The 23,850-nt window shown below is 42.8% G+C and overlaps 1 protein-coding gene across 1 annotated transcript in view; it reads left to right on the plus strand.

Moving 5' to 3' along the window:
* The window catches only part of col27a1b (collagen, type XXVII, alpha 1b), a 62,340-nt gene that overhangs the window by 11,344 nt on the left and 27,146 nt on the right, over positions 1–23,850 (plus strand). The window contains exons 5-14 of the mRNA XM_070965246.1: positions 4,748–4,801; positions 7,627–7,680; positions 7,776–7,829; positions 14,374–14,418; positions 16,774–16,827; positions 18,100–18,144; positions 19,079–19,132; positions 20,464–20,508; positions 22,461–22,514; positions 23,400–23,444. Of these exons, the coding sequence (XP_070821347.1) occupies positions 4,748–4,801; positions 7,627–7,680; positions 7,776–7,829; positions 14,374–14,418; positions 16,774–16,827; positions 18,100–18,144; positions 19,079–19,132; positions 20,464–20,508; positions 22,461–22,514; positions 23,400–23,444 (504 nt within the window). The remainder of the gene's footprint in view (positions 1–4,747; positions 4,802–7,626; positions 7,681–7,775; positions 7,830–14,373; positions 14,419–16,773; positions 16,828–18,099; positions 18,145–19,078; positions 19,133–20,463; positions 20,509–22,460; positions 22,515–23,399; positions 23,445–23,850) is intronic.

Raw genomic sequence — 23,850 nt, forward strand, 5'->3', positions numbered from 1 at the left:
ACAACCATAAGCTACAAATCTGCTGGTTGCCAATGTAAAATTAATTGAACACATACGATAGGTATCAGATGGAAATGAAAGAATAAGGTAACTTGTGCGAGTGTATCGTGTACTTTATTTCCAGAACAAGTACTTTCTATCCCATACATAAACAGTAACACTGCTTGAATTAGGCATAAGTCCTAAGTTAACATCGGTAAATGCTTCTAGTGTACTGGAGTCTGAGTCTTGGTGCCATATCTCTCATTTCTGGGGCTCAGCGTCAGTCTACAACTGTGACCTCCTGGTGGAACCACATGGAGTGAGTGCAGATGTTATTTTAAGCTCATGTTTTCATAAGAAATATAAGAAGAGAGAAAACACGGGGAGATGATTTGTCCCCAGGGATGGTTTGTTATTTTGATTTATATCTAAGACCTTTAACTGATGGTTGTGTATGTAGTTGCTGGCCTTTAAACTGCCTCTTCGCCGCCTTCATTTGAAAATGATTGAAGCAGAAGTTGAACTTTGCATTGCAGTGAGTGCTGAGCTGAAATACGTAGGCTAGAAGTAGAACTTAAGCCAGTGAAAAAATGGAGGGATACCCGGTTTGGTTGCTCTTTTGCAGAGCTCCCGCTGAAGTACTCCTGCAGAGTACTTGTGCTACTGAGGAGCGTGCGTATTAGCTACCTGCCGCAGCCCGTGAGACCGTGCCCTGCGGTCAGGCCTCAGAGGGGTGGGCTGTGTGGGAACCCAATCTCTTTAAACAAGGAAGAAAGAGGGCTTTGTCCCCATCTTATTAAAGGCATTTAAGACCCTGTCTGGAGCTCAGCAGCTCTATCCAGTAGTGCACCAAACTCTATAGAGTTCATTCATCATGAAGCTCTTGAGACCCAACTGCAGGCCACGTTGAGTCAGAGCAAAAAAAAAAAAATCCTGACCAGAGGGTGCAGCTCAAGTTTTTACTGATTGTTTTCCTGAACCACCAGAATTCTACTGGATAGGTCACATGATTAGGGAGAAATACCTCACAGCTGTGATCTACAGGAAGCTCTGCCGTGGACTCCATTATACTCCAACATTAGGAATTAAAGTGACATGCGTTGTGGTAGAAGATTTTATACTTTAAAGATACCGTATCCAATAGTTGATCCCCAGTAACATTTACACTGCTCAAGAAGTTGTCACACATTGTTTTTTGCTTGTTTCCCACAATAATTTAAGTTTAAGACAAACTAAAGTGCACCTGTAACATAGCTCAGAACACTGTTTGCAGCTTGTGTCAATTTTTGACACAAGCTGCAGGTATAGACGTATAAAAACCAAGGTTTGTTTGAAAGATTTACTAGAAAGATGCCTGAATGCAACTGTCAGTCCTTGCCCCTGCTAATGGCCAATAGATGTGCCAAATCAACAGTTTGCTTGTGTGTTTTGGGTGGCACAACAACATATAATCCTCTTTGTTTGTGGAGTTAGACAGCCTAAACTTACAGCATTGCCGTGCTATTCTGTGTCCATTTTTCAAGGAAATTATGTAGAAACGTTTATAGATAGAGATAAATCAGTTATATTTGAAAAGAAATTCACTGGAGAGACTGCTAAGGATAGAACAACATCTGGCCAAAAAAGCCTCAAGAAATTGAGGACATGTGTCCCTGATAAATGTATTCTCCTCAGGCTGAGCTGAATTGCAGTCAGCATCTCTAATCTTTTGAAGGCCCTTATCTCATTTCAATTGCACCTTTTAAATCAGATACAGAGCAGGTCGCACCAACATACAGTATGAGCTTGCTATTGCACTGAACATGAGAAGAGTGTGACCTGTGTGGGCATTCTTGCTCATCACAAAGGCTTTGCAGCAGCAGGGATGACAGCGCCCCATTAGGGCTTTACCTCTCTGACAGTAAGGTGTCATGTCTGACTGCGCAGACAGTCTCACCGCTGCTACCGCCGGTCAGCATCTCTTACACGTGAGAGCTTCCACGTTCCTCGACACGGCCACGAGCCCGGCAGAACGCCGCAGTTCACCCGGCCCTGAAGGGGAGGCTTGAGAGCGGATCAAAGAGGGCTTTGTGCAGAGAAACGGACCTGCCAGTGTGCAGTCAGTATGTGCCGCTGGGTTTCTGTCAAATTGAAAACCTTTGCATAATTTCTCTTTGCCTGTGGCTGATTGGTTCAGAAAACTGAACTGATTTATGTGTGTTTTAAAATTTAGATTATTCTGAAATGAATTACATGTGTAGGCATGAATGAGCAGTCTCTTGGAGGCTTGATTGGGTTTTTCTCCGTCATTATTGGTTACAGACATTTTCAACTATTGCTTGTACTTAAGCTAATTGGGAGCACGCTCAGAGAGTTAAGAGGCAGGGGGTTCACAGAAGATGCCAGCAGTCAGTTTGCTCATCACCGTTGAGTTGTTCCTGAGTTGTTCCTCTCTAGATTTGTTGACCTTTAAACAACTTCCCATGTAATGCACTGTAACACACCAGTCATTGAATCCCAGTCGATGAAAATAATTCTGCTTCTCTCAGCATTCGGGTAGGTCTACCTACCACATCTCAGCTCTGATGCAAAGCAGGGAATGCATTTTATATTACCCACAGCAGCAACAATCGTTTGTTTTGAATAAATTAAAGAGTCCTACCTTGAGAAACATGAATATGATTCAAAAACAGAAAAGGAAAGACAGATGCTCTTTTTGTACCGCTAGTTGAAACTTTTTCAAGTATGAGCATTTTTGGACTTTGGCCTGATTTTGCACCAGTTTTTGGCATTTTATAGACCTGACAATTAATCCATTGATCAGAAAATGAATGGGAGATTCATCATTAAGAAAACAATGGCTAGTTGCAACCGCAGTCGCACTACTGGCCATGCTGTTTCTCTGCCGGATCAGCAATCTCGGTGAAGCAATCAGCACTGATGGCCTGTACACATTGGGGCCGTAATGAATAAGTGACATGAAAATGTGAAATACTCCCCTGTGAATGCTTTGCATCAAAACTGTTCAAGTGTGTGGGTCATGCAAAAGAAAATCGATCTTCTCCTGGGCCGGTTCGTACTATTCACGAGAAAAACAACAGCTTGAAATATTCTACAGTATTGATGGGTGAATTGCGTGTGAAGGCCTTTACTGTAGGTAGCAGCAAAATGGCAAAATGGAGTAAATAAGAGGTGAGATCCTTTCGATATGCATTATATTGAATAATCATCAGGCAAAAGACGAAGTGTTTCCTTCCGTGCAGTCCAGTGAAGGTGTTAGCAGGTCTGTTCAGGGTTAACAGCCAATAAAAACAGTAGCTCCACGTGTCACCCCTGTTAAAGTCATCGGCCCACATCGTAAACCTGGTCACAGCTCTGGCATACAGGTGCTGTTCATCTGCAGTCCTCAGGTTTGTGTGTGTGTTTGTGTATGTGCTGACCTGGTTTTACATTAACCCCCGTGTGTGTTTGTGTTTTTTTTTGCGGGTGGTCTCTAATTGGTTCCTTGTCAGTCACTCTGAAATAATTAAGCAAAGAGGTTCTTCATTCCTCTCCTCACCCACGCCAACATAGATGGACAAAGTGACTCACTCTCCCCGTTATGCTCATCTCCGTCGGGATGACAACCGCCCACCTTGTCATCAGTGCCGTGCCTCCTCACCTTGTGTTCTGTGAGAATGCAATTTGTAATTTTCTGTCCTGACCTCCCTTTTTCTCTACGTCTCCTCCTCCCTTTGCTTCCTATCTGGAGATAATGACTTCCATACGTTTTAATATCGAGCGAGCGAAAGGGGGAATGCTCTGCATGGAAGAGGAGGAGGAAATCTGTAGATGAGCTTCTGTTAAGTGTCTCCATATGCCCAGCAGTGAGCGCCTGCGAGGGGAGAGGTCTGGCCAGTTTGAGGGGAGGGGAGCTGCTTGGGTTGTTCCAGTCCTCTCCGCAGTCTGATAAAGGAGTGCAGATAAATAACAGAGAGCGGCTGGATCACCCAACTGTACACTTACACCTTTTGGCCTCCTCCGTCTGTTTGACTCAGAGTAATCCTATCCTCACTTTCACCTCCAGCTCTGAGGAGAAGGTCTCACAACCCACGGAAAGTCTGAACAAGTCAAAGAACGGGCTGGAGATACAGTAGCTTCCTGTTCGGGCCATCTGAACATGTTTCAAGGCTTTCAATTTTGCTGGGGAAGATTTTCCATGCTCAGCATTTCGCTCCACACAAGGGCGCAGTTGAGGTGAAGACTCCTCACTTGGACGCCTCAGGAAGTTGTGGCTTTATTTTTCCAAACAATCCTTCTTTGCAGCTTGCTTGAATTTATAGTTCGCTCAACCAGAAAAAAGGAGATTTTGTCTCATCATTCTCAGCTCCTGTACGTCTTCCTGTATGGCCTGCCTTGCAGGAGATGCGTTTTGATAAAGCATTTGGCACAGATGGTGTGATGGATGAGTGGCCTTCGCTTTGTGGGACCCCAGAAACCAGTGGAAAAGTGTGAGGATGAGGAAAATCACATCCATATGTCATAACTTGGCCAGGCAGGCAGACAGTCAGGAGACGCAGTATGTCTCCCAGAGCACCTATACATAAACAGACACCTTGGGACAACACTGACCTGTCCCACAGCACAAACAGGCAGTGGACAGGGAATAATGTATGAATGCATCTGTGAATATCTGACACATAGTACTAACCCAACCCCCCCTTCACTGTGAAATGGAGGCCTGTTCAATGACCCCCAACAATCACCTTTACTCTGTGTCTTCTTAATCATGTGTGTCTGTTTTCAGGGTCCTCCTGGCCCACATGGAAACCCTGGTCGCCCTGGACCTTCTGGAGTGAAGGTACGGCATCCACAAGTCAATAGGTTTATGTCAAATGTTTGTCATGTGCACAGGAATGACAGGATCCAGATCATGTTTTAGTTTTGTCAGCCAACGTGTTGATGGCACAATCCAAGATCCCACTACCAACATTAATACAGCACTGCAACTCGTTTTTACCTCCAAATTAGTTGACAGGTATTTTAATACAGAGACTAACACAAGACAACAACTACACTATATATATATATATATATATATATATATATATATATATATATATATATATATTTGTCAAGAAATCCCATGAAAAATACTATTTAAACACTATTTATACACTTAAAAGAGCCAGTGTTGCACTGGGTGACATGTTCCTTTGTCACCATGAACACACTCAAGACAATCCCACATACACTACCCCTGTGCTGTAAATACTCATTAAAACACAAACTGTATATTAATCCGTGGTTGAAAATAGTTCCCAACAAATACATATTTTACTCCTGGCTGAGCTCCGTTTTCTAAAGTCTACAGTGTCCAGCTGGTTTAGAAAATTGCTTCAACAGCTATATATTTGTGGCCTGTTTTTAAAGGATTTATGTCTTCAGTAGGAACTACAGGGTTTGGGGCTGAGAACCACAGACCGAGCAGAGAAGTCTGAAAGTATTGAGAGATGGACTTACCACACTGTTTGTTTTGGTCTTTTCATGGGATTTGTTGAGTAAGAGAAACACAGAATAACAGCCACCCTTCTTGATGCTGTCAGTGGTTTGTTTACATCGAGAACACAGCGGGCAAACTGGCCTGTGTTTTCAGCTATGATGAACTGACAAAAATGCTTTTTCATGGTTATATTAAACTCGAAAAACAACATGATTGCATATTGCTGTAATTTATGTGCGCTCAACTAATACTGTCTGCCTTCTCAACACAATGCTGGATCCTCGAAGTGGACTTTTAGATATGGGACAACCTAATGGGCAGGCAAGAAGGTCCAACCAGTACAAAATGTTGATATAAACAAAATGCAATATAATATTTGGTATATATAACCTTAATATGGTCCATATATAACTGATGTAACAAAGGCATTTAAACAACAGTATTTTTTGTGGTATTTCCTCTTCATCCAGTGTTTGTTTGTGATTTCACTGTGTTAGCATGTCTGAGGCCAGCTCCTCTTGGCTTCACAGTACAGCTACTCTAGCCTCTTAAAAAGCCATTTGTTTCCCTTCAGGAGAGAACAGCAGTTTCATGTCGTTTTGACTCCCTCATTTGCTTGACAGCCGTCTGTGTTCCAGCTGATTTGAATTGTCAACAAAGAGGGCTGCTTAGCTCCAAAATATGCCAGTCTGATATCACAAAGGAGTCTGTATGTCAGACTTTGCTGGAATGAAATGGAAAATTGCTCATATTTCAAGTCTGTGCATAATCCATTTGAATGCATTGAAATTCAGCATTTTCCACACTGTCTTTAAACATTAAAAAACATAATTGATACCATACTTTGGCCTGCTTCAACCAGGGAAAAAGCATAATTCTTATATCGTACATATGTATTGCTGGAGCCCAACCAAACCTGGCCCGGTTTGACCCATTTGCCCACAAACCTCAAACAGCAGACAGCTTGGTCTGGCACAGTTCTCTGCTCTGAGGAAAAATGAACAACCCGGATGAAAACATGCTGTGTTTCAGCTGAATTTTGTTTTGAAAATGTGACTTCATCTGGATGTAATGATGATAAATTGAGACAAGATGATGATTAATTTACTACTGCTGTAAGATGCTTACCATTAGGCTTAATAATTGTATGAAAGAAGTCATAAAATACATGTGTAATCAGTGGAAGGTACACATGCTTATCAGCGTCTCGAGCTTTCAGTAGAAATGACCTCATTTAGCCTCTCTCTGAGTTTAAACTCTTCAGAGGATGTAGTTGGAATTAAAACCTTTTAGACAGTGAAAAGACACACTGTTCATGTATAGATGTAGCTCTTGGCTGGACTTGCACTCCTGGCTCTGCTAGGAAAAAAAAACTCCCACTAAGACTTTTCACTGCAAACTTGGAGGATTAAATGGGCCGATAGCATAGATGGGAACTGCTGTCACACTTTTACCAGTGACCCAGAAATAAAAACATACTGTTGGGAAGCAAGGATGTCTTTCTATGACTGAACTGTTGCCCTTTGCGTTGAGAGGTCTGGAAAAAAAAACAGCCCCCTACCCCTTAAAGAAGGGGTGTCGGCTTTAGGACTGCACAAAGTGAGTCACAGTACAGGACTTCTCTCTGCCCAAACTCCAGTTTCGTAAATGATCTATCAGAGCACTTGCAATCAGCTGATAACAGCTGGATTACAGTCCAGCCAACTCGGCGCTGCTGCATTTTTCTCCGGATTCTTGTTTCTTTATATGATAAGCACTAACACAGGAAATTAGGAGTTTCTCCATGGACCTCTTGCTTTATAATTACACAGATAACTGGGCCACTCTTTCACCAGTGCGATTCGCTGTCGAATGCTGACCCAGAACGCACTGACAGGATTCCCACTGCCCGAAAAGGGAGAAGAATGTACACGATCACTCCCCATCACTTCTAGCTGGCTTGGTGTAAACTGAGTCCCTGGAGGGCATAAATGGACTGCACGTTTGTGTAAATACAACTGCTTAGACCCACCAATAAGTTGTATGAACTCATTACTACTTGATAGTGTAAATTCAAACAGCAGACTCCTCTGCGGCTCCTGAAGTGGAATGCAGGAAATATGCGGTGATCTTCGGTGCAGAGTAGGATATACTTAGTGCCTACTGTGATGAAAAGTATGAAACGTTCTGTTTTCATGTTCTAGGGACAAAAAGGAGATCATGGACTGTCCCCCGGTCAAGCCCCAAAAGGACAAAAAGTATGCATATTCTCATCTGCCATAGAACTACCCACTTATTAGCAGATAGTCATGCAAATTATGTTGGTGTATGACCCAGTTTGTCCTTTCTTTAGGGAGAGCCTGGCGTCATTGGCCCCCCTGGACTGCCTGGCCAAGATGGACGAAAGGTAGAGAGTCTGATTTGTCTCAAACTCAAACAAGCGTTTGTGTGTAAATCTACAAGGAAGTAACTGATATCACTGGCCCTGTTCCATATGTGTGAAAGTCTGCGTGTGTGTCTGCTCTTTTTCTCCTCCCAAAATGTTTTCAGACTTGACACCTTGAATGAATGAGTGACTGAAAGAGTGGAGTTCTGCATATCGAGGATCACTAAACCACAGGAATACTCTCAACCCTGGCCCACTTTGAAGCGCCTTTGAGGGGGGGAAATCTGTGAAATTGCAGTGTTTAGAGGCTCCAGCCAAACATGGATGTTTGAGCTCTTGTTTGGAAAGCTGCCTCAACATAATGCAGGCGTCAAGGAGCACACCTGTGTTCTGGCTCCCTTGAGGGTTGACTCACCAAAGGCTTGAATATCTGGGCTGTTACATCATCGGTATCACAGGCCTCCAAAATGATGAAGGTACTTGAGGAGGAGCCCTGAAGTTTACTGAGGAAAAACACAAATCTCACTTGTTTCCTCCAAATACATGTTATGTCACTTACTCTCTGAAGAACAGTTCTCCTAAAAAGTAGGACAAGTTATGACTGTGGTTTCTGTGATCTCGTCCTGCTCTGGATTGTTAGTCAACATTATTTGACTTTATTTTACATGCTGCTGAGCTGGGTTACCCTGACAGAGAGGAATGGTTAGCAGAGCATTCTTCATGGCCTCGTGCATTTTATCCTTGGCCTTTTCCCAAAGCTGTTATCCCACTCTCAGTAATTACACATCTCAAGCAGACCAGAGCCTGTTGGATTTCCTACGATGCAGAGTGTGAAAATGACATAGTGCTTGGTTGCTGACTGGCTTTGTTTTAAGACAATATTTTTGCTTTAGATCTTTTTTTTTTTTTTTTTTTGACATGAAAATTTCTTATTTTGGTGACTGCAATGCATTTTAATCAGAATATCATGAAATAAAGCTTTAGTTTCCATTAAAGAGTAAAGTTGGGGATATTCTATGTTTGTTATTGTCAGCAAGTCCCAAGAAAAGATCATAAGCAGCAATGTGTCAGTCTCAATCCTAACTTCCCTTCCCTGTGTGTATCACGCAGTTAGTATTTACAGCAGCAGAATGGCGGCGGGATCAATTGCCCATCGTCATCCTAACTGTTATAATTTGTGGTCCAAGAAAAAACAGGAAGCGAACCCACTATGCAGACTTAAACAAAAAAGAACTCCCAAAAAGAATTTATTTTACAAAAACTAAGGCATCAAAGGACTAATGGGTAGGGGAAGCTGGTGAGATCAAAATCAAAATGTCCATACAAACACACTGAGGCTACGTTTACACTTTGGGAAAACGCATATGTTTTCATGCGGTTTGGCCTCTCGTTTACATGCAAATGGAGTTTTTTTCATGGAAAACGAACATTTTTAAAAAGTCCGGCCAAAGTGGAGATTTCTGAAAACGCCGGTTATGTGTTGGCGTGTAAACAGGGTTAAACAGCGTTTTAGGTTCCGAAACGTCACAACATGCGACTGAAAATACTTTAGGTCACGTGAGCGACCTATGTTTACATTCACGCCCATAGGTTTGGCATAGTTATGATGGTGCTCAACAGCGTATTTATCCGGGTTCATGTAAATGACAACATTTTTGAAAACAATGTTGTGTGCACGATGTTATTTTTGAAAACGGAGGGGCAGAAATATCCGTTTTCCAAAACACCCTGCTACGTGGAAACGTAGGCTCACTTAAATAGACGGGGGAGGAGAACTAAACAGACACAGCTGACATGAATCAGACAGTCACAAGGGCGGGAAAACGCAGGAAGTAAAGTCAAATCTGACACATGAGGGAAGACTTCAAACTAAAACAGGAAGTGGCAAAACCGAACAGTAACCAAGGAACATGTCAGCCAGTGTGACATTCGGCTCGTCAGTGTTATCCACGTTATTCCCAGCTCTGTGATACCCTGCATGAACTGGTAATGCAAGATGAATAGCTGTTAGCTGTCTGTAGCGATGGCTGATTTCAACAGACTGCAGGCTTCACAAAATCTTCCACAACAACTCATCTTTGCTGTCATTAGCTTCCCACGCTGGTGAGGTCAACAATGTGCACTTAATTTGCATGACAGAAATGTCACAAATTCAGCATTTCCTCCCCTGATCCTTCTTGTTAACACAGGGGAAAAAAATCTGGGAAACAGCACTCAGACCAGGCAGCTTTCCACTGAAGCCCAAATGTATGAAATTCATTTATCAGCTTTTCAAGCAGAGGGACCCGCCCTTCTTATTTAGTGGCAGAGAATCTCGAAGATTTACAACAGATAAATGCAAATTTCATTGCAGCCTGTTTTCATTCTGGGTAAAATAAGACTGAAGAGGGGAAACTTTACAAAGGGACTGACTGCTAAGTTACCTGACGGTATGCTGCAACATCTGCTTAGAAAAACAAAGTCATAAAAGTTTGTGGAAAAAAATCCTCAGACAGGCCTTCTTCTAAATTACACTCTGCAGTTTATCACACTTCTCCTTTTGTGGTCTGTTGTCAGAATTATACTCTGGTAAAGATAGAAAGAAACAAAAACTGTGCATCAGTACAGCTGAAGGTAAAAGTAAGGCCAGGTTTTGAATGTCTGAAGAATTAGAAATAGACTGTCACAAAATAGGAAACCTTTGTAAGCAATTTTCTCTCTCACTTACGCACACATATACACACCCCTTGTCCTCATTTGGGACACAATAGTGTGAGTGCAATAATGCCTTGGCGGGAGTTTCAACAAACTGTTATGCAATCGGGCAGCGCTGACTGTGAAAAACCATCTGGTGTGCTCAAGGTTCCTCCATTCAGTGTAGTAGTAGGGAGGACTCCAGCTCCAAGAAACAGGACCTCTTCGCGCCCGTGAGTCATGGAACGAGCAGTCATGGGAAAAAGCTGATAATCTTCCTGCTGATTTATGGTGATTGAGGATCTTGACTGGGTGCGGACTGGCGTCCTGGCAGGGGTGGTTGTGACACATCCACTTTTCAGTTCAGGTGGGATTCTGGTCCCTCTGATCAAGTCTGTGTTAATCTTAAATATGCTCCAGCCCCACAAGTAACTGCTGACAGCCATACAGAGCATTAAAATGCAGTTTGTATCCAGCTAATAGAGACAAGGCAATCAGCTCGGCTCTGCTGAAAGCCACCACACACCTCATTGCTTGCAGCTGTTCTTAACTCACTTAGATTTTTTTTTTCTTTTCATTTCTTTTTTATCATACTCCGGCACTGGAAGCCAAAAAGCACAGGGCACTTTTGTATTCAAATTACACTGAAATTCCACCGATGAAGCCCGCGGTTCGTTCTCTTCTCTGTTCTTGTCAGACCGGCCAGTAAAACTATGACCTGCCGCGGCTTTATGGACCCTTTTTGCTGAGTTTTACGCTCAGTCCTTGGCCCGCTGCCAGAGAAAGCCTTTCTCACTGTGGGAAATGTGTAAAGATGTAATGGGGAGGTTGCCTGGGAGTCAGTCAGTGATCTGCACTGTGAAGTAAGACGAGACTCGTGTATGCGTGCGTGTATCTTTCATACGGAAACACTCCGATGAGCATGGAGCAGCGTGCCTTTTACACAGCCAGCTCTGATCATGGCACGCTGGAATAGCTCTGAGCTTTTTATTAGCTGTGCGGCCCTCAACATTTTTCCTTCCTGCGCCTCAGCTTTGTACAGAAGTGCTCTCATACCTTTTATTTGCTGAGTCTGATTTGTCCAAGAAAGAAGTGTGAGGCTTGCCAGGTGGGAATATGCTTTTGTGTTATAGTAAAAATAAAAATCTACGGAAGGCACAATATTTTGTCTGCTAGAAAGAAAAGTCTGCTACTTATTCTGTGCGCAGGGGAGACGCTGCTGCAACAGCAGCAGCACTTTGCCTGTTAGCTGCAGGGTCGATCTGGTGTGAGTTACACTAATTAAAACTGTTTGCTCTTCATAGAAAGGGAGAACTAATGGAGAATGTGATCTGTTGCCATCGTTGTGTCACACGATGGATTTGCAGAGCTATGAAAGCTGTCCAATTCTTTTGAGCTCATATACAATACACATGCAGATACACATGCACACACATACACACTCAAGGGACAGACTTCCTTTCTCTACTTTTACTGTACTCAGCTGTATTGGCCTTGCTGGAAGGCCCAGACACATTCTTTTGTCTTCTCGTGGCTGCAGTGCTTTGGCTCCAGCAGGAGACTCATCTGCTCCCAGAAACCCTGTCAGGTATTTCCAACTCGAAGCACATTGCTGCCTGTCAGTCGATAAATACACAAATAATCACCAACGAGGAGTTTGATAGAACTGAAGCGTAACAGCGTCTGATTGAATCACTGCGGCCAATGGACCGGCATCTGGCTTCGCTTGTCCAAAAGCTGCAGGAGAAGAGACAGAAAATTTCAATATTTGAAGAAAGATAGTTGCCTTTTAAAGGGACTTAATTCTTTCCTTCATCTATAAGGACTTTTTATTGGACTCAGAGTGTTTTTCTTCTTTGTTTGCTTCCTGCTGATATTTTGAGGATCATTTCTCACATCGTGATGCTTTCAGAGGCCCGAGTCTATGAGCTACTTGTTATGTGTTTTCTGAAATCTTCCACTGGCATGTTATTAAGGTACGTCTCTGAGTTAAGACGATACACGCGGCCAATATTGGCCTTTGATCAACATGGGACATCAACCTGACAGCGTGATTTACTTAACAGCTTCAGGCATGTCAGCCTCACTCAGCCTCAGCCTCTCAGCCCTGCCTGACCCACTGCTGGGTCCATCATTATCAACTCACGTTGTGCGGCCGAACGATTTTCAAATCCACAAAATCTCATTTTGAATTCGTATTAAAGCTCCAGAGTTTCAGGTTTGAATGTTTTATTCATAATAAGCACCAGCTCAGCTTAAATGATGTGTTGAGAAAAGCAGATACAGATTACTGTATATGGTATGTGATGTTTTAACACAGTTAGAAATGATTGTTTTCTAAGTTAAAAAAGGGACAAGAAGACAAAAAGCAATAAAATGGGAATATGACATAAAATAAGAAACATTATCATTAACAACATTTTGATGGAGCCTGGCTAGCTGTTTCCCCCTGGAAGTCTTTGTGCTAAGCTAAGCTAACTGTCTGCTTGCTTTAGCTTCATATTTCATGGATATACTCAATGAAGATTGATACCACCACTCTCAATGTTCTCATCTATCTCTCAGCAAGGAAGAGAGAAATGTATTTTCTAAATTATGGAACTGTACCTTTAAGGGAAATATAAGGTAGAAAAGAGAGTTTTTCTTAGTATGTGGTGGAATCACACTGAAACCTGATGTTTCAGAGTTTTTAGCATCCTGCTAAGTATACTAAAAAAAGATTACTCATTATTTTTTCACACATAAAAAAAAAAAAATCTTAACAAACTGATTATCTGACGGTATTGAAACTGTCCTAATCCTGGTAAAAACTCTTGAATTCAGTTACATTGACCTTCCTCGTCACTGTCATAAAGCAAAGGCCTGCATAAACTCAGTGAAGTAGCCAAAGATGACTCCTGCTTTACATCAGTCCTACCAACTGTCTCGCAGGCCGTTTACAGAAGGAGATTTGAATCCTGGTGTATACACTCTGGCTGCAGGCTTAAGAGTGCTCGGTATGGGTCTCTTGATGGTGACTTGCTTGTTTACACAAAGTTTTTTGCGTCAGCCCCTGGAAGGCCGGGGTTTACTTTTTCTGCTGCTGACAGGCCAACACAGCTGGTGGCTAATGATTTCACACTTGTGGGGATAGACATGTTCTTCCCTCAGAGATAACAACGCATGACTCTATCTGCACCAGGTCTCGAGTATGAAAAGATGAACACATTTCGTAGCCAGCTGGCCTGCTCATTTGAGACCACAAGGCATTAAGGTGACCATTAATTACCCCTTTGGGATTCACTTGTTCTTGTCTAATTGGTTCACTGGTTTAATTAATCCAAGATTGGGCTGAATTGTTTTGTCAGAGTGCAGTGGTGGCAATAATGAGACAAACTCAGGGCCAAGCAGCTGTGCTGAAACAGTAAATAAAACGCCATTGTTCCCGGGTAGAAATCATAAAGAAGTGTTTTATTCAGGGTTAACCAGCCAATACTGCTGATAAGTGGCCTATTAGTTTCACAGCTATTAAGTTTGTCTTTGTTGTGAACCCTTTTAAGTGAAACTCTCCGGGTCTTTATTAAGTTATTTTATTAAACATTTTATGAGGAAACAAAGTCAAGTCCTCTCTGAGCCAACTGGGAAATGGCTCAACATAATTTCAGCCACCGTGGTATTGATGGAGAGGCTTGAACACAAGGTGATACACTTTCTACAAGAAGAACAAGAATTAGATTCAATTTGACCACTGACTTAATATTTTCCACCCAAGACCAACATAATCTCTTTCTCTAAAGAGCATCAGTTAGCATTCCCTGTGGCTTTGTGATCAGAATTTCAATAACATATGACACAGTAGTATTTTTTGGAGACTTGTGTGCAAGATTCTAACTTAATGTTTTTCTGTCTGCAGGGACAAAAAGGTTACGCTGGTCCTTCTGGTCTCCCAGGTGAACCTGTGAGTACTTTATTTTTTCATCTTTCATCTTCATCTTTCATCATCTTTCTCATTGTCTTCACCAGTCCACCATTAATTTGAAATGTCACTCCTCTTTGGGCCACTCAGTAATTAACACATCTGTAATTGCAATTCATGTAATTGTAGTGACCCCTTTAGGCCATTAAATATAGCAGGAAATTGCTAGAATGCGATGTCTGTATGCTACTTTGAAAATACATACAGTTAAATCTGAGGTGAGGTGCACCAAGTGTCTGAGTGGTTTTTCTCACAGGAGATAAAAACAATCATGAGGCAAGCCAAGAGGATTTTCTGAACAGCAGCAGTGGCATCTGAAACACAAGCAAAAATGTGATTTCTCTGGTTCCTCTGACACAATCCCTCCTCCGTCTCTTTGAAGTCTTATCATGCTGACTAAATCCGCTACATGCTGGTTGTCTGTCTGATGGCTGCGCTGTGTGTTAGCTGTATGTCAGCGTATGTTTACTCATTGAATAGAAGAGCCAAGGGGCCACGGAGACAGTTCCCATAAGACTCCAGCGTGTCTTTCCATTTATAGTTACAAAACAAGAGAAGGGGAGGGAATGACAGGGAGAAATTATCAACACGAACTCATCAGGATGTTAAAAAAAGAAGTGTGGGAGTGGTGGAGGATTACAGCCCGAGAGGCGAGGCATCAGACATGAGCCGTTCTGGAATCTTGGCGGGAATAGAGAAAGAGAGATTTTTGGCAGAGGTACAAGTGGGCTAAATAGTTTGGACACCCATAGGTCATTCCTCTTCCTCCCTCTCCTCTTCCTTCTCTCCCTTTTTCCTGAGCCCAAATCCTGTGTACTATCTTTTAGAAGAATGTGCTAAGTCACATAGCAAAAACAAACAAAAAAAAGAAGGAGGAAACTTGTCCTCTGTGCTGCGGTACTCTCCAGAGACAGTGCTTTGTGTTTTGTATGGAAAATAGCTCAAATGGCACATGGTTTAACATGCAGGACGGTCGGTTATGATCGGCCCTTTCAGCGCATTCTAGAGTTTGTTATTGTTGTTTGTGAAGCCGATTTGATTGTTTGCTAATCCAGTAACTGGCGACACCTTGTGTCCGAAAACATGACTTCTTGTTCATGGAAGGCACTCTTAATTAATTTGATGGAACTTATAATACAAAGTTATAACATATAAGTTATCAGTATTAATGGAATATGTAACAAATCTCAAAATGTCTGATGTGCAACTCTACACCTGTCAGATGACGTTCAAGCGTCCAAATTTCCATTTCACTATAAACCAAAATGTCGAGTGTCTGTTATGGGGAGAAGTGAACGAGTAAACGAGTTCACGACAGCCCGCGTTTACTTTGCTTGCCAGTCTTCTTCCCTGCCCTGAACAAGCTCGTTTCTGTGTTTCTTGGCATGCTGCTGCCACCAACAGCTGATCAATGGAATAGCTGTCGGCAGGTGTGCTCATGCATACCTGTGTGTCCTTGCACTGTTATCGATACAATACATGAACAAAACATGCACTTGCTCAACCCCCCCAAAAAACAGGGTTACCTCTCTGGGCTTTGCTGTGCATTAATAACCCTCCTGCTGTTCAGTATATCTTATATTGCTTCCATTACTACCACACCTTATACTGCTGCTAGCATGACAACTGTGTCTTTTTGGCCATGTGCAAGATTTCTCTTGTCATTTCTAATAACACGTAACAGTTTGATCTCTCATAACATATTAATTTTCCGGTGTTCCAAGGCAACTAAATAAAAATACAGCAACAGAACTGTTGACAGTGTGTGACTGTGGTCATCCTTCAGTATCCTGCACAAAGAGCCTGTAATTTCCTGCATGCCTTCACTAACTAATCCTGTTTTACTCTTCCCATACATGTAGAGTTAAACCTTCCTCTCGGAGGGATGCATTTTGTTTGAATGAGCATGTATTATACTGTGCTGTTGATGAGGATAAACATTAAGTGGGAACTGTGCTCACAGTAGTCTTAACAGCATGTGGCTGGACTGCGACAGCACTTAACTGTCGGATTAATGGAGCAGTTAGAGCGCTGATGTCTGCAGTGCCATCTCTCTCTTCAGGACACTGACTCGACTAAACAAAAGGTCTTTATTGAAACGCTATGAACTTTAAATTCCTCCATAGGATCGATTGACTGGTGTTTGTGACTTCATAAATGAAGTGCTTGTTTTCAGTTTTTATTATATTAGCTTCTTATTATTGCAATCAGTGAGGCCCCAACAGAAATCATGTGTGCATAAAAGACACCTTTTTCCTTGTTTCCCTCCCTCCATCCCTCAGTCCTTTCTCCTGCCCTCCTCTGGTGCTGATTTCTCTTCTGTCTCTCTCTCCACAGGGTGAACGGGGAGATGATGGAAGCCCTGGGGCCAAAGGCTATCCTGGCAGGCAGGTGCAGTAAATCTAGCGTTGCGGTGCTGGTTGAGCAGGGCCACACACACACACACACACACACACACACACACACACACACATAAAGGAAGATAACACAATAAATGGATGCTGGGATATCACCTCTATTGTGGATTCAGCTCTTTGAAATATTTTAGGCTTCTTAATAAATCAAATCACAGTCAGTAATTTTTGCTTACTCTCAGAATGATGAATAAAATGGGAATTGTAGCCCTGTATGTTGTCTGTAAAGATATTGAACGGTGGTAAAAAAAAAAAAAAAGTCAGACATTGGCATGTGAAGCCCAAGCCTCAAAAAACCTCATTTAGTAAATCCAAATACAAAGTTTGTAGCGGCTGAGTGGAGGGGAAAGGCCTCAGAAAGAGCGACAAACCACTCCAAGCTGTTGAGAAGCACCTGTGGTGGAATTTCAGCGATGCATGCCCCCAGTCCAGCGAAGAAATAAAATGTCAGAGGTTTCCATAGTAAGCATTGCTCTGAAGAAAGAGAAGGTAATAAAAGTGTGACTAATGCCACAGTTCCCTGGGTACAAATAAACTTCCTCTGTCCCTCCAAACTGCGAGCGTCACTCCTTGCCCCACTTCTGGGAATAGCGTTTAACTTAAGAAGTCAAAGCTGGGAAGCATTAGGGATTCTCTACATTTAAAATCTGTTTCCTCTTAGCTTTAAGCAAATTTCAACTCCGCAAGCAGCTGGACAACTACTCGCTCGCTGGCACTTCCTGAATGTTTATGATAACGTAGAGTTCAGGCATGGGTCTCAGTGTTTGCCTCTGTGGTCTGGTGCACTTACTTCGTCTGCACTCTGATCCCTATAGACACTTAGTGGTGTGTGATGGATTAGGTTTTAGCACCCCCTACCATCTGTGGGCTGTGAATCACCAGGACTGTCGGTTTATGTCAAGGCGTTGCACTTTGCTGTGGGGAGTTCTCCTGAGCTGTGACTTGATCTATATAGTCGCAGGGGGAGGTTTTCTGCACCGATGGATTTGCTGGCAGCATCTCTGAGAAATTGATGCAAATGCTGCTTAAGTGTTAACGCAGCAAACGCCAGCCAAGACGCTAATTCGAACTTTTAAAAGGATGCAAAAATCGGGATAAGGTTGATGCTTATCATCATGTATTGAGAATTTTTAATCTGGTTGGATATAACATTTTTTTCAGTGTTTTCCTAATTGAGCACAGTGACACAGATGATATTCTGCTGCTGTTTGTAACCATAGAAATAAATTTTGTCATCTGTTACATTTAGGGTTTACCCGGGCCTGTAGGGAAAATGGGGCCAAAAGGAGTGAGGGTAAGTAGATATTGGGGAAAATGACAGCTTTGTTTTATTAAATGTAAATTCTCCCGGCAGCATGCTTAATCTCTGGTCATAAAAAGGTGTTTTGAAAGTAAATACTGCACATCTAACACTGGAAAGTGTTTAAAGCACCCTCAGAATGACTGTTTACCCTCATTCGGCTTCCACTGAAGGCCACAGGGCAGAGAAGCATGACTCTTCTCTGAATAGTAAAGTTTTTGAACGTTCCCTTTTTTAAACGACCTGTGAAATGTCTCCTTAATGAAATACCAAACCAGTGTGGGTACATAAAAAGGCCAGTGCCATAAACACCACTTGTCTGCCCTTGTTAACTCCATGATGATGATGATGATGACAGATGGTGCTGTATTTAAAGTGCTGTAAGAATGAATGAACTCTGGCTCTCCCTAAATCACTTTTGTGCTTGCTGTTCTTCTTAATGTTAGCCAAATATCATAAAAATATATTGGTCTGTTGCCGAGCATAGCCATTATGTGTTTGGATGTTAGCTTCTCATTAATTGTCATTGGAATTTCTGTTTCCACCCTTTCTGCCGCTTTTTCCCCCCTCTTCCGCTTAGCAGGTCTGGCCCGAGAGATCTTCAGAGATCCCTGATGTGAGGGTATGTGCCCTTGGACTACATCGTGGAAGCCAGCACCATGCAGTCCATGGGCATATACACTTGCCTCAAGGCTTGGCTCTTCAGTGCCGCTCCATTGTATCAAAAAGCCTGCGGTGCTGTAACAGATCAAAGCATCGCTGCTGAAGAGATTTTTACGTGTGTTAGTGTTATTGGCATCTAAGGGTTCTTCACAATGTCCGTCCTCTTTTCTCCGTCTCATAGTGCACCCATGTCCATCTTCTTTTGCTTTTCCATCTATCTTTGCCTTATCTGTTCCTCCCCTCCGTGTTTTATTCAACTCTCTAGGGTCACATTGGCCTCCCTGGGCTTTTTGGCTTTCCTGGTCCCGATGGCGAGAGAGTGAGTATTAGTGGCTGTGGGAGAAAATGCCTGCTGGGTTGAATTATATGATGAGGAAATAGAAATAGATTTCATTCTTGAAGCACTGCAGGCACACTTCATCCAATCACTATTATAAGCCCAAGGTAGTGCAAGTTCCCTTGTACTGTAAATGGATCAAGCCAGGGGGCAAAGACAGCCCACATCCCAAACCTCTCTACTGTCTTGGCTAAGGTTAAAATGTAGGAGGTGGATTTGAATTTATTTAAACAGCCAGGACTCATGAAGCTCCAGGGCAGTGGATCAAAACAATGGCACCAAATCACAGAGGGGATTGAGGTCTGTTTTTCGTTTTTTAGCCACGCTAGCAAAACGACCTTCAGTGCGTCAGTCAGTTGATCCAATGCTTCAAGTAAAACATGTCACAAACATTGGGATGGATTTCCATTACATTTGGTAATTTGGCATTTACAGCTTGGTCCTGAGAGGAGGAATCCCACTTGCTTTGGTAATTCCTTGACTTTTCATTTAGTGCCAATAGTGTCAGGTCATATACTGTATTTCCTCTATGACAGGATAGTCCTAAAACTAATGACTGAATTGAGTCAGCCTCGGCTGCACCTTAAGATTAATGCTGATGTGGCTGGCTGCGAGGCTAACAGGCTAAGACTTCATACTGAATGTTAGCAAATGTGGTAGAGGTTGCCGCTTGGTATAGACAGTCTTGTTGGAAGGATCATAGGGCTGTGCCTCAGTTTCTTGATATGCTGCTGGATGGAGATTGGATTCTGTTGTTTAGATTAGAGCTTCTATTTGTGTCCTTGTTCTCTTGGGTATAACTACAGTGTTTGTCAAGCAAACTGCATGCCGTGGAGAATAATGACTTATCCATCAGCCAGTTAGCATGCTCATGTAGCATCCAGCTCAAAGCACACCTTAAGTGAAGTACAGCTGAGGGCTGACAGGGGACAGTCCAGAGGTCCATTTAGTATCTGTTCTGATCACATTACATGATCTTCATCAACAGATTTTTAAATTTACACTTGCTTCTGCACACTTTGAGGACTTCCCATCCACTTAAGCTTCAAAGTTGATGATTCTCTGCTAAAGATCATGTTGTGATCTATCAAAAAATTCCAGAAGAGCTACAAAAGGGACCTTTGAGATGGTTTTGTTAATTCAAGAATGAACTTTGAGGCTCAGTATTTCCATTTTTGCCTCACTAGTGGTTTTGTGTTTTGAAAGAGCTGCTACTGTGGCTAAAAACTGTTTTACATTATACACTTGTATCTCTTCTGAAGATCCTTATCCATTTTTCTCTCTCTCAAATCTGTTTTCTTTCCTGTTTCCAGGGAATTCCTGGCGTTCATGGGAAGAAGGGCAAGATGGGTAGGCCGGTAAAGTTTTCTCTCAACATACTTCTCAGAGAACATTTTTAATGCAGCCTCATGAAAGTGAGGGTGTTTTGTCTTGATCGTTGGAGTCTTATTGTAGTGCAGAGCTACTTTAAAATGTATTAAATGACCATTCCTCTGGCTCTAGTCCAAGCCTTAGCTGTAAGCCTGCAAAAGAAAAGCTGTGGTAACTTCCACACTGGCAAAGTGATGCTGGTGATTACTGTAGGGGCTGTTATAATGGTAGAAATATGCAGCCGAAACACTGTAACTGAAAGTACTGGAAACACAAATGTTCATGTGTCAGTCACTTCCCTTTATAAAATCTGAAATTACTGCCCTCATATTAAAGCTATTGACTCCTCTGGCAACTATAAATCTTGTATGATTAATTCCTCTGGCTGAAGTTTATTAGGAAACATTGTAAGTTGTACAGTGTGCTTAGTACTGTGCTTGTTTTGTGTTAGACTGATAGGATAATGTGATGTGTCAGTTGTGGGTTTGGTGCTCTGGAGCCTCTACCCACAGATTAGAGAAGTCTATTGTCATTGGCGCCTGGAAATAAATTTCCCATCCTTCCAGGCTTACGTGGAAAATACTAAAACAGCACACAACCACTTGATATTTTCCCATGCCTGGTCTGGTTGTACATGGTTTTTTTTGTTGTTGTTATATTATTATGCCATAACGGTCAGTGACATAAACTGAGACCGGAAAATATGCTAACAAAAGCCAAGTCATGAGCAAGCCATTTCTCTTCCTTTGTGGTAAAAAGTGAGGTCAGTCATTTTATGCAAGAAGTTTTTCTGTCCTGAATCAGCAGAAACAGGAGAGCGAGTTGGCATGCTTGATGCAGCGGAGATGCATGTGATTCATTCCAAAGCCGAACACAAGAAAGCAAATTTGGAGCCTGTGTGTATTTTGTGGTGATTAGCAGCTCCTCTTTCTTCACAGATGGAAAGTAGGAAAGCAGTTTTTAGTGAGTGTTATATTTTGCACATAGCAGACATTGGACAGATCACATAATGAAAAGTCTTGCCAGCCTCCCTGAAAGTTGTTGTCAATACGAGAACAAAGTCTTGCATGTGTTTCTGATCAAACCAAGTCAGCTATTGGCACTTTTGGGAAAAGACACATTTATGCACATGTCCTGTGGGTTTCGTGTTGCATCAATTACCGCTTATTACTTTATCCACGTTTGCATTTGTTGCCACACAAACACTCCGATCCCTGCCATCTCTTGAAGTCTTCTTACTTTGATTTAGTCTTTTCCTCTGCCGCTGTTGACAGATAACGAGCGATCTCTCCTCCGTTCTGCCGTTTATCGTTTGTCTAAGCACAACGTTTGCCTCCTGTGGGCGAGAGCTGAGCCGTGATCTGTGCGGTCGGCTGCATGTTGACCTTGGCACGCTGACAAGCGCACGTTGAGCGTGTGGCCTCGCGGCTGCATCACGTCTCTTGTTCTGCCTCCATAATGGAATTACTAGCACCAAGCAAAAAAAAAAAAAAGGATGCAGTCAGCAGTTTCTGGGCCAAGCAGCTTTATTCAGCCATTTAGACAAGTCCTGAGGGTTTGGGGTTCGCGGGTTGCTGAGTGCAGCGCGTGCACACACAGACACTCGGTCGCTTGGAAACATTCAGCCGTGGAATTTCCTGCCCGTCTCCCAGGAATGAAGCTCTGGGAGCACATTTGATGGGATTTGCTTGGCTTGACTCTGCAAAATTCTGTTTTGGGAAACATACTGGGGGTCTGAGGATGGAGGATGTCGTATGCTGTGTAGAACGTAAAGCCCCCTTGACGCAAATTTGTGATCTTTGGCTATATGAATAAAACTGACTTGACTTTGTTGATCACCTGTGTTTGGTGCGATAACTTCCCTGACAAACCATGTGACATAACAGCCTCTGACTTCCCCCTCTGGTTACATGACTATCCTGTCTCCTTCTGTTCTCAGGGGTTTCCTGGTGACTTTGGAGAGAGGGGACCTCCCGGCCCTGATGGGAACCCAGTAAGTGACATGATGTAGCTAAATGCGCCCTTTACTTACCTATTAGCATGGTGCAGTTCCTCTTGTATGGCCCTGACGTCCACACATTACACCTGACCTGACACATCTATTAAAATGCAGTACAGGGTGCTTCACAAGAAAAGAATAATAAAGTCATGAGGGCAGATGCAAAAAGTAAACACTGCTACACCACTTGACCTTCTTTTGTCTCTGTTCAGTTAGACTATTTGTGAGTAACTCAGAGTGGGAGCTTATTTCCATCTTGTTTTACAGCAAGAACATTTTATTCCTGCACAAGACTGACTTTGGGGCAAATCCGTGCCAGTAACTCATTCACCCGTCATAATCCATACTGATATGAGAGCAGCATCAGCAGTTTCACCCGCCTCTCCTCTTGCTTTTGTTTGACCCTCACTGCTCGTGATTGACGGGGTCAGTGTTGGATTGTGATTGGCTGACCTTTGAGAGCCTCCTCCAAGCCTCATTTCCTCTGCCTCCAGAGGGAAGAAGGGACGTTCCGTTTGGCTGAATTCATCTCCTTTCATTCATGGAGAAATAGAGGAGGCGACAGGAAGGCCGCGCTGGGCCGTGTGTCATCCATCTCTCCACTGGACGCGTAGCTCGGAGAGGATGTAGGCATGGCGTGTGGCTGCGGGGTAGATCATTTAGACAACAAGCCTCTCTGTGTGTCAAGTGCCAAGTGCTCACTCACTCCAGCCAAATGAGTGGAGAAACACAGTACTCGGGCGAACAGTGGAGGAGAACACTAGTAAACAAGCAAATATCGAAGCACAGTGTATGCTTTCATGCGTACCTTCATCTACACCTCTGTCCCCCTGAGCTTGTGTGGCATCTTTTATTTATTCTCTTTTTTTGTCCTCTTAGGGTGAACTGGGAGCTCCTGGCCCATGTGGTGTCCCCGGTCTTATTGTGAGTGTTGTTGTATCTGTCTCACTGATTTCATATCTTTCTATTTTATGGTCTCAACACTTTGGTTCCTACATAGTTCCTACATATTTGTCACTTTAACTCCCTCTTTGTCTTTTTTTTTTTGGAAAGCAGCTTGTAACTACTGCGCCATATAAAAATATATCTCAAAGTAGGGCATAAAGAATAATTTTGACATAGGTACTGAGAGTAGTATTATATGTATAGTATGGACATTTTTCAGACACTGCCCCAGTTGTGGGTAATAAGTTGCAGTTGTGAAGTATGGCCACTGACACACCAGAGTAAATGTTGACATTTGATTATCATTTAAGCCTTTGAAGATTAATTCAGACATGCAGCGCTCTAAGTGTGTTTTTTTTTTTGGGGGGGGGGGGGGTTGTTTGCA

The sequence above is a fragment of the Chaetodon trifascialis genome, chromosome 6, assembly GCF_039877785.1.
Source record: "Chaetodon trifascialis isolate fChaTrf1 chromosome 6, fChaTrf1.hap1, whole genome shotgun sequence".
NCBI lineage: Eukaryota > Metazoa > Chordata > Actinopteri > Chaetodontiformes > Chaetodontidae > Chaetodon > Chaetodon trifascialis.